This window comes from Coffea arabica, chromosome 2c (genome assembly GCF_036785885.1).
Source record: "Coffea arabica cultivar ET-39 chromosome 2c, Coffea Arabica ET-39 HiFi, whole genome shotgun sequence".
Taxonomy (NCBI): Eukaryota; Viridiplantae; Streptophyta; class Magnoliopsida; order Gentianales; family Rubiaceae; genus Coffea; species Coffea arabica.
The window spans coordinates 18,274,778-18,285,938 of NC_092312.1; the positions used below are offsets into that span (position 1 = coordinate 18,274,778).

The window sequence follows — 11,161 nt, forward strand, 5'->3', positions numbered from 1 at the left end:
CACTTGCAATATTATTATGTAGTTTGTAAAAGTTTTGACAGTTTCTCTTTACATTGTATTGTCGACTTAGGCCAAGCAGATTGTGGATTCGAACGTGACCCTACTTGAAAGTCTTTTTAAGATATTTGGCAAATGCTTTATGCTGCCATTGGTGGATTGTTTTCACCATAGTAAGCAGCGTGCAAAGGTTCAAAAAAAGACAAAACGAACCTACAAGAATTTCGTTGCAGTAGTTGAAACTTTCTTTCGAAAGAGAAATTTGCCATGTATCAACAATAAACTCGATTCCCATAATTTCCCTGAGAAATCTTGCGACGAGCATTTGAAAGTAAATCCATTCATTGCAGACTCTGAAGAAATCTATGCTTTACTTAAGATTAGCCAAATTAACAGATAAAGATTAGTTTAGACAAGTTTACTACGTAAACATCTTTGCTCAAGGCTGCAATCAGAAATTACAAAAGATTGACTGTACAAACTTGATTAACACAAAACGAATACAGATCCTTCTGCTCCTAGTAATACGAAGCTGGGGTGTTTACCTTACATTTTACATATTCTGTATCATACAGGGCAATCTAAGAATGTCCTCATTAGCTTCTAGCCTACTACTTTAGAAATCACCTCTGAAATAGGGCGACCCGAAATATGAGCTAGAGAATGTCCCTCCCACATTGGGGAAAAGAGTGAGGAAGCATATCAAGAAGAGTACACAACCCCAAGCAAACCTGTCATCTCCTAATGGGGTGATCTCATCCTTAGCAGGGATCTCATCTCCGCCCCTAAGGAAGGTTGCAAAGAGTCCCCATGCCAGACAAAGGACGCTACCGCTCAGGCCACCGATAGCTAGCAGCAGTGAAGTGGCAAAAGATAATAAATTTGCCGTGCCTCGTCCGAACATGGCTTGTGCAATGCGGCCCCCTTCGAGTCTTCCACACGGCAACAAGTTCAAAGAAGTTACCACCATCCCTGTAAAAGACCAAAACAATCAGGCAAGGAGATTCGGAAAATATATTTGCTGCTTTCATAGCAACATAAGTTGGACACAGGTGGACTTTCTCAATGCCTGCCTAAGTAACTTTGGGAAAAAAATTGAAATAACACTGAGGTGATTAGATTAAGTCAATGCTTCTGCTTGTATACAGAAAGGCACCATTTTTCTCTTTCCCTACTTTCGCTGCATATGTACATGCACATTTATGTGGTTCACCATAAGCAGAATAAAAAGTGAGAAAACAACTCCGTTTCTTTATCAAAATCATATTATAGATGAGGGAGGAACAGGATAAAGTTTCAATCTTTTTTTTTTTTTTGGGGGTGCGGGGTAGCATACTTCATGGAGCAATGAAACTTCTTTGAGCTCAAAAAGACCAGACTCTTTGCTACTTTAGCCAAATAGATTGTCAACAACATACATTAACCGTCCAAGACTTACCAACAAACCTGCAAGTCATTAGTTTAGATAATCCAACTGACTCGCATATTCTGCTGCCCATGAATAACCATTCTTCTATAGATTCCAAAAGGTAAAGTATGTGGCTGATTTCATGTTCCTAGTTGCTATTTATCATTATTTATTCAAAACCTATATCTCATGATTTATCCTACGCCTATACCTCATGATTTCACCAAATCCCAAGAAGATGAGTAGTATTCTCATTATAATCATAAAAGAGGCGCTCTAGAAATATTACACAGAAAACCCTTGATATAGATCAAAGAAAATAAACAAAAGAATAACTACCAAAATTTTCAGAACCCCACAACCAAAGCTGCAGATGAATGGAGCACGTTTGTACAGTTATAAAGGCAAGCTATATGAGCTTATGCCAGACAATAAACCATGTACTCAATCATGCTCAGCCATATGAAGCATGCCATGTTAAACAGGAGAAATGCTAACCTAAAAGGCCAGCAAAAGCAAGGGGATCACAAGGGACTCCGACACCTTCCACTGCATATGGCAGCACATTCCCTAGATCATCCGTGTACGGACCAATGACATACTGGATAAACGAAAGGAGAGGATTATTGAAGAAGAACTGAGGCCGTATATACCTGCAGAGAAACAGACCAGAATAAGCACATTTTAAAGAAGCTTAGGTGTAACATTCACTTCCTTTTTCTCTATAGGTAAGCATCCTAGAAAGAACAATGGCTGATCTCTCTTCCTCAACTAAGAGAAATCAGGAACTAAAAAGGATACTGGTAATATTATTTCTGAAAAAACAATAAGTAATTAAAAGACATTTAAGTGGAATCTATGGTGACAAACATTCAACTCAGAGCATATCCAATTACAGAATAACTTACAATGCATTGTCACCCCCATTGAAGCTGCCATCAGCTATAAAAGCAGCAACTGCAAGTACCAAGGACGTCAAATACGCACTTGCTGTTCGTGCCACTGGGATATCAGACAAAGCCCTCTTATTTGGAAGTAAAGATTCATAGTTATTTACAACACCCAGGCAACCGGTCCAGCTTGAAGGAACAAGAAATGATGGGCTAAGCTTAACACCATATCGTGCTGCTGTTACTCTTGTTGCAATCTGCATGGCTTAGGGAAGAAATGCTTAAATAAAGACGCTTGAATCTGTAATGCTTGAACCAACTTAATTGTCCTTCAAATGTGTCAGCTTTATATATTTAAACTGTCCTTCCAAATTGTTCATTTTCTTCTACATGACCTTTTCCATAGTAGAGCAATATTGCGCAAGACTCAAATACAGTACAGCATTTGCCAGTTGGGCTTGCCAATCAGCAATAGCATTTCCAAAACATAAAGTTGTCACTAGCCCCCTAATTTTTTTTATGGAAACTAATTCAAAAGACAGCTGTCACTAGTAAAAATCAGATCCTCCCTCCCCCTAAAATTTCTTTACCTAGTTGTACACAGGATGCTTTAGGGAAACATCACATATAGACTTAAAGGTTACACATATTTTCTCAAGAGTTTCTTAGGACAAAATATAGCCAACTTCCTGCCGCTTTTATATTTTTAACACAACATCATCCAACTAAATATGTATCTAGATGGAACTTGGAAGTGACTACTGCAGCGTACTCTTACAACAAATATACCCTTTCCTTGGCTAGAAATCTTTAAAAAGTATCTAAACATAAAAAAAAAAAGGGTCTTGGAAACCAGTTTGCCCTTTCTCTAATCATTCAAGATATTATGGAAAGGGTGTTAGCATCAGACACTCATTAACTGTAGTTGAGAATGGAAGAGTAAACCATACCTCTGAGACTCCCAAGATGGTTAAGAAACCGCCAAAAAGAGGTACAACGTCTCTAAAATAGTCATCTATAGTTGCATCAGGTTTGAGGAAGAATCCACTTGTCAGTGCTATTGTACCTATTGTCGTAACGAATAAAGCTATTGCACTAAAATAACCCCAAGCGTTGTTAAGATTGGTTGACTCAAACTGCAGATCCATCTCAGCTTTGGGTTGCACCACACAAGCCTTAGAACACAACAGTTAATAGTTGACAATGAGAATAAGAAAAAATATGAAGACATAGGAACAGAAATATTAAAAGGAAATCGTAATAAGTAGCAAGCCATGAGTACAACCAGTTAACCTCTCCAGTACGTCTCACATGGGCAAGCATTTGCACATTGGATGTGTTCAAGGAATAACATAATGATTCGCAATCGCAATCCATGTACTCTAATTGATTTCTCGTATATTATCTTGTCAGCTATTTCTAAGAAGCAAGTTCTAAGTTCTATACTACAAAGTTGCTAAGACTTCAAAGTGAATGCTACATGGTACTTCTAAACAAGTTAATTGTGGTCCAAATGAAGGAATTGCCACATGTGAAATGTTTGATCGCTCAATTATATCAAAATTCTGAACAAAACTCTCAAGAATTATATCGCATGTGAACATCTTGCAGTTAAGTTCCATTACAGTAGATATGTTTTTATCTTTTCTTCAAGTACCTGCTTTTTTATGTCATTGGTATTCTCCTCCATGAACCAGACCACAACCTCTGTCCCTGCCGCTTCTGATAACTTCTTCTCCAATGTGGGGATTGCTTCTTCAATTGGTTTCCTCAAATTTCCAATAAAAATTCCTCCATCTCCAAATCTCCTAACGTCAGTGGCAAAAAATGTATCAAATCCAAAGCAGCTCTTTAACTGCATGCAATGACAGAAAAATCTCATGAACAACAAAGATCAAACGCGTATAAATAATTTAATACAGGTGAAAGTGCAGTAAATTAAATGGATATCTGAAGGCATATCAGAGAGGAAAATAGTACCTTGTTAAGGTCAAGAGCTTTAAAAGCCTCTTCTGCTTTTTCCAACCTCTCTTTCTCTTTAGACAAATTATCTCGAGCTAATTTGTTAAAGAAGCCCAAGATGGGATTATCACTTGTTTCCCGGTTAAGCTCCTTCAGCTTCCTATCAGTCCTCTTCTTTTCTAGCTTTATAGCAGCCTCGATAGATGGATTCCCCATGAACTTCTTGAAGTCCTCATCACTTTTCCAGTCCAATTCTTGCAGCTTCTCTTTCTCTTCCTTCTCCGCATCGGATTCAGCCTCAGGTTTGGACTCAGTTCCACTTACTCCGCTCTCTCCACTTAACTCACCTTCCAAGCTCAAATCTTTCTTCTGGGGTTCCTCATTTTTAGGCTCTTCTGATACCACAGCTACTGAAGAAGGAGAAGATGATGATGATTCACTTTTTTCCTCAGCTCTGACATAAAAATTGAATCTTTTCGATTTAGACTTGGAGATTAAAGAAAAAAAATGGTAGGATTTCCGAGAAAGGGGAAATTTTGAAAGACAAGAAGTCAGATGAGATGTTGAGGACAGCGGGATTCTGTTCGGAGCCCATGACGATGAGAAGTAAGATAAAGCTGGGAAAGGAGTAGCCATTGCAGGATGGTACTAAAGAAGAGTTTTTGCAGATGAAAAATAACATGATCATAGAACTGCAGATGCAGCTAGTTTTATTTGAATTCATAACATCCATCTAGAAAGTTGGAGAAGCGTTCCAGCCTTCCAGGTGTATCGGGTGGTGAATGTAGTGCCAAAGGACTGGGGAGATGAGCAACCCCACAGGCCAGGATTATGGAAATTTAAAGGCTTAACAATTAACAGGAAATGCCGGTTTTTAGTTTTGTGGTGCATAAGTTTCGGTTCAGTGATGTTTTGAATTCCGGATTTGATTGAGACGTTGAAAGTTGACACTCATGTTCATCCACGATAGCCGTGTCACGCTTCAGGGGAGAAAATACACGAATCCACAAAATGCTGTTAGGTGACACAAAAATGATATACGTCATAAATTGTTAGCTCTAAAAAAAATATTTTTTTTGCAGAATCATGTACCCAAACGAAACAGCCTGTAGACTGCTAAGAGCCATTTAAATTGCTATTTTTTAAAATTTTTGTAGAAAAGTGTGATATTTGTGAAGTAAAAAAATAATTAATAAATGTGTTCACGGGTTTTGAATTCCTGATTTGATTGAGACGTTGAAAGTTGACACTCATGTTCATCCACGATAGTCGTGTCACGCTTTAGGGGAGAAAATACACGAATCCACAAAATGCTGTTAGGTGACACAAAAATGATATACGTCATAAATTGTTAGCTCTAAAAAAATAATTAACACTCATGAGTTGCTTTAATCAAAATTCAATTCGAACTCTATCAACATCGAACTCAAGTCGAAGTCGAATTCAAACACAAAAAAACTCAATTTGTTATCTCGCGAGTCGCTTGAGTTTATATATATATAGAGTAAAATTACATATATATTTTTAATATTTTATTATTTATTTAAAAAAATTACTATTTTATTTAGTTGCTTAAAATAAAATAATTTTCTTTTTAACTCAAGTAGGCTCGAATTCAAGATTGACGGCTCAAATTTGAGGTAGAGCTAGAGCTGGAGTTGGAGATTTACATTGAGAGTTCATCGAATTCGAATTCAAACTTAATAAAATTGAGTCGAAACTTTACTCGATTAAATGAAACTTGATTCAATTCGATTCGTTTGCAACAATATTACGGGAAATGTAAAAAAAAATCGAGAAAAAATTGACAATATTTCTTCTATATTAATTATATTAAGTGATCATCGTTTTTGAATTCAAATAATTAACCTTTTCGACATTGTAATTTACTTTTATATTTAAATTATAGATTTTTAAATAGTTAAAATAATTAAAAAAATATATCAAAAATGGATTTTGCTGTTTCTAATGATTATACATAATTACGGTACTTTTCACAATTAGATTTCGTTGCAAAGTTAATTCTGTATCTACCAAATTACAAATTCATTATGAATGCCGTTAGTGATTGGGTAGCCACCTTACGCCTGCTTATATACACTAGTTATCGAAGCACATTCGATGCGTGTGTAATTTGTTAAAAAATATTTATAATTGAAAGAATCACACAAATAGTATAAGTGAATGTAACTATTTTATGTAATATGTAATAAAAAATGTATTATACATAAATATGTACAATTGAACGTAAAAAAAAAAAAAACTTTGGCAAGCGAGGACACGAGAATCGAAGAGAAGTACTTTTAGTTGAATAAAATTTGTGTGTCGCTTGATAATGGAGATAAGGATTGATAGATAATATAGACAAGGGTAAATTTGATAACAAAACAAAGTTAACACCAAATTAACACCCAATTTGGTAAGTGAGTTTTTTTGTGTTTGTTTAAAACTTTACTGTCATTTATTATAGAATTTGAAGAAAAGCATGAAGTGTGTGAAATTTTTTTCTTTAAGAAAAAAATTTTTCCTTCTTTTTTCTTTCTTTTTTTTCTCCTTTTTCTTTTCTTTTCTTTACTCTTCTTTTTCCTCCCTCTCTATTGATCACTTGTCGATCATTAGCACCGCTGTCACCAGTACCTCCGCCAACGATCAGCGGCAGATTTTTTTTCCTCCATCTTATTTCTCTCATTCCCTCTCTCCTCTCTCCCACCATCTCCTCCCCCTCTCTTCTTTGGCCACCCTTCCACCCCCCTCCCTTTCTCCTAGCAAGATCAGAGACATATATTTTTTATTCTTATTCTAAACCATTTTTCTATTATTAATATTCATTTAGAATTCAAACTTGAACCTAAGTCTTGCAGATGTTGAATCGAATCCACTTTTATTTTTTATTTCTCATATCTTATTCTAAAAAGGGCAAAAAAGATAAAAGAGGAGAAGAGGGGTTAGTCATAGATATTTGATTGTATCTTCAATCTTCCTTATCCCTTCCCATGTCAATAGCTAGAATGAAAAAATGGGGAATGTCAACGCATCCGAAAAAAAATGATTAGTCTCTATCAATAGACCTGCCAAAACCTCGAATCATAGTGCACTTAGTACTAGTGCCACGAATAGATATGTTTAAAAATATTGCATATTTGGTCGTGTTAGGGAAAGGAGAGGAGGATGGTGGCAGGGGAAAGGAGAGGGGAGAAAATAACAGGAAAGAAGTGAGGAGGGGAGAGAGAGAGAGAGAGAGGGAGGGGAAGGTGGAAGAGGTGAAATGGAGAGGGAAAGGGGAAAGGAAGGAAAAAAAGAAAAAAACCTCTGTCGGAGGGGGGAGGGTGGAGGCATGCGGAATAAAGGGAAGAAAGGTGATTGGTAAGGAAGGAGGGGAGAGGAAGAGATAAGGAAAGGGAAATGGAGAGGGAGAAGGGATAGAAAGAAAGAAAGAAAAAAAAAAACCTCTGTCAGCTCGGAAGAGGTGTTGTCGGGTGTTGATCAGCGACGGAGATGGTGGTGGGTTGAAATGGGGGAGAAAAAGGGAATTTTTTTGCGTTTTTGATATTTTAAAGTGCGTATTTTTTAAATTTTGAGGAGTTTTTTAAGGTTATTATATTTAAGTTATTAAAAAACTCGTATAAGAAAAACTAGATAAAAACTACTTTGCCAAATAGGGCATAAGTACAGAGTAGTTGACTACCACTACCAGATAAAATCTGAAAACTCTCATTAGTTGACTACCAGAGTAGTTTGTTTGGATAAGAATTTATTTGGATGATTTATTTGATTCAGTTACTGTAGTACTTTTTGTGATGTGATGTATGTGAGATAAAAAGGTGATTGAGAATTGTGTGTACTAGTGTGAATACCCGTGCTACGCACGGTACTTACATTATTAAAAAAATTACAATCTATGAAAGAATTTAAGAATAGTAAAATATTATAATCATGGACACATGAAAATATATTTAAAAAAATGAAACTTTGTAACAATAGTTCAATATTGATAAAAACATCTCTATTATTTATAAACGATCACTTTGATGAAGGTTGGATCCTGAAAAAAATAGAAATCTATATCATAAATTGAGCGACATAAGGGTCCAATTAAATATAATTGAATATTTAATTTGATAAATGAATGAAATACTTACAGACATTTTGCCTTTGATTTGATAATCTTCTACGAAGGTGTGAACATTCTTCACACCAATCAACTCTGAGTACGAACGCCAGTATTGGGGTTTTAATTAATTCTGTTGGTTTTTGTGGAGTTCGCACTATAAATGAGAATGCACGATTTTTGCACAAATTAATGTGTTGGTAATATTTTAGGTTTGAGACATTATTTAATGGGTGAAATCGATGTGAAATGTGACGCATGATTTCGACCATATGAGTTTTGAGTCACTATATTTTTTATGATATGTAAGTAAACATTTAGGATAGTAAAATATATTTTTATTATGTTAATTATTGTCTCAAACAAATTGTCAATTTTGGTAGTAAAAATGACAATATATTTATGTGAACCTTTGATATTAGATAAGCTTGTAGTGATATTATAATATTATGATTGACCACTGCATATGCAATAATAGGTTTTAGTACTATTTGTTAACATGTAACATATTAACCAAGCAATTGGGGAGCTTTCGGTAGTATTTATTAAGGTGTTTATAAGCAATTGGTACTCTTTCCACATTCTTATAAACAATGAAAACAACAATAATATTATAATATTCGGAATATTATTAATACTTAGAAGTACAATAAAAATGCCAAATTTTAAAGAATATATAATACCGAAATTTCTAACTTGATTCTTATAAACAATGAAAACAACAATAATAATATAATATTGAGAATATTATTAATAATTGAAATAACAATGGAAACACCAATATTTAAAGAATAAGTACCGTAACTTCTAACTTGATTCTTGTAAACAACGGAAACAGCAATAATATTGTAATATTGGGAATATTATTAATAATTGCAATTATAATGAAAATGGCAATATATCCTTAATACTATCAGAAAATTTATCCTTAATTTGGTAATGTTTCTGATAGTAGTTGGTAATATTTTAGGTTTGAGACATTATTTAGTGGGTGAAATCGATGTGAAATGTGACGCATGATTTCAACCATATGAGTTTTGAATTACTATATTTTTTATGATATGTAAGTAAACATTTAGGATAGTAAAATATATTTTTTATTATGTTAATTATTGTCTCAAACAAATTGTCAATTTTGGTAGTAAAAATGACAATATATTTATGTGAACCTTTGATATTAGATAAGCTTGTAGTGATATTATAATATTATGATTGACCACTGCATATGCAATAATAGGTTTTAGTACTATTTGTTAACATGTAACATATTAACCAAGCAATTGGGGAGCTTTCGGTAAAATTTATTAAAGTACTTATAAGCAATTGGTACTCTTTCCATATTCTTATAAACAATGAAAACAACAATAATATTATAATATTCGGAATATTATTAATACTTAGAAGTACAATAAAAATGCCAAATTTTAAAGAATACATAATACCGAAATTTCTAACTTGATTCTTATAAACAATGAAAACAACAATAATAATATAATATTGGGAATATTATTAATAATTGAAATAACAATGGAAACACCAATATTTAAAGGATAAGTACCGTAACTTCTAACTTGATTCTTATAAACAATGGAAACAACAATAATATTATAATATTGGGAATATTATTAATAATTGCATCCTTAATACTATCAGAAAATGTATCCCAGGCACAAACGGTAATATTTGTATATATCAGAAAATATATCCTTAATTGCAATTATATTCCCAGCTTTTAAGTTTTTAAGTAATATTGACTCTTTATTGCATGGTGAAGCGTCCTTTCTTGCTCCAGGCACAAACGGGTTACTGCCAATTGGTAGTTCTCTTAATCTGCCAATTGGCTCAAGTATACTTTACTGGCTCAATCCTACTCCCGTTTTCACTCGGCTACACAATAACTGAACAAACACAAATCAGATTACCAACCTTCTGATTAGGAGTCGTCATTGTCCTATTTCTTAAGCTCTCTTGTTATCAAGTATCATATTTAAGAATTACCTGGTCCATGAAATGGATTAGAAAAGCCTAGAGAACCCGAATTAGTCATGTCATACCATAACTGGCTTAGAACGTTCCTAAACCCAACAACTAAGTGTTCCCCCGATCAGTCACGAAAGATTAAAGCATTTTGCAATGAACCCCAACGATTTACAATTTACGTTGGAATTCTTAGGTGCCATTGTCTCATATGTTTTTGCAAGAATTAATTTTTGAATCTATTCCCCTTTTTTTTTTTTTGCTCTTTCTCTCAATCCTCAAAATTTTTGTCTTGCACGATTCCAACTTTCCATAGCAAAATTACAGCATAATCCCGATTTGAACAGCCCAAGGACACGTAATGCAGTAAGACACAAAAGCTGCCAAAAAAAAAAAATCCAAAACACAAAAAACGAACCTACCCGCTAGTAGTAATCTCTTAATGTCAACCTTCAGAACATCTTATTTCAAAGTAACGAAGAAACTCCAAAGATCACAACTCATAATTAATAGTACTATTATTTTTCGTGATCAAAATTAATGGTACTACAACAATATGCTACCATATTAACAATTTGGGGTAAAGCCTACATAAGTCACATCATGAGCACAACTCATGATATGATCAGGTTTTCAGCCATAATGTGGGGCGTAGTATACATCTAATTATAATTTCCTTTATAATGTATTGTATACACACATAAGACATTTAGGTAGACATTTAATGAAAAGATAACGTTTTCCCTAATCAAAGCTATGACCATGTTCCGGGACTAATTTGATTAATTACAAATACAATGAGAACTATATGTCCAAATG

General features: G+C 34.2%; 1 protein-coding gene across 1 annotated transcript; it reads right to left on the reverse strand.

Annotated features, from left to right (window-relative positions):
- Window positions 1-455: 455 nt before the first annotated feature.
- LOC140035141 (probable zinc metallopeptidase EGY3, chloroplastic) lies at window positions 456-5,196 on the reverse strand. The gene is made up of 6 exons (XM_072074879.1): window positions 4,276-5,196; window positions 3,953-4,150; window positions 3,246-3,470; window positions 2,314-2,552; window positions 1,904-2,058; window positions 456-969 (listed from the first exon to the last, which is right to left on the reverse strand). Exons 1-6 carry the CDS (start codon window positions 4,891-4,893, stop codon window positions 614-616), a joined length of 1,791 nt encoding a protein of 596 aa, XP_071930980.1. The 5' UTR covers window positions 4,894-5,196; the 3' UTR covers window positions 456-613.
- Window positions 5,197-11,161: the final 5,965 nt, after the last annotated feature.

Bases quoted from the DNA above. Each gene is read 5' to 3' on its own strand.
- LOC140035141 (XM_072074879.1), bottom strand. From the start codon at position 4,893: ATGGCTACTCCTTTCCCAGCTTTATCTTACTTCTCATCGTCATGGGCT. The intron at 4,151-4,275 runs GTACTATTTTCC...CATTGCATGCAG, and splicing joins AAGCTCTTGACCTTAACAAG to TTAAAGAGCTGCTTTGGATT. The intron at 970-1,903 runs GTTAGCATTTCT...GGTCTTTTACAG, and splicing joins TGCTTTTGCTGGCCTTTTAG to GGATGGTGGTAACTTCTTTG.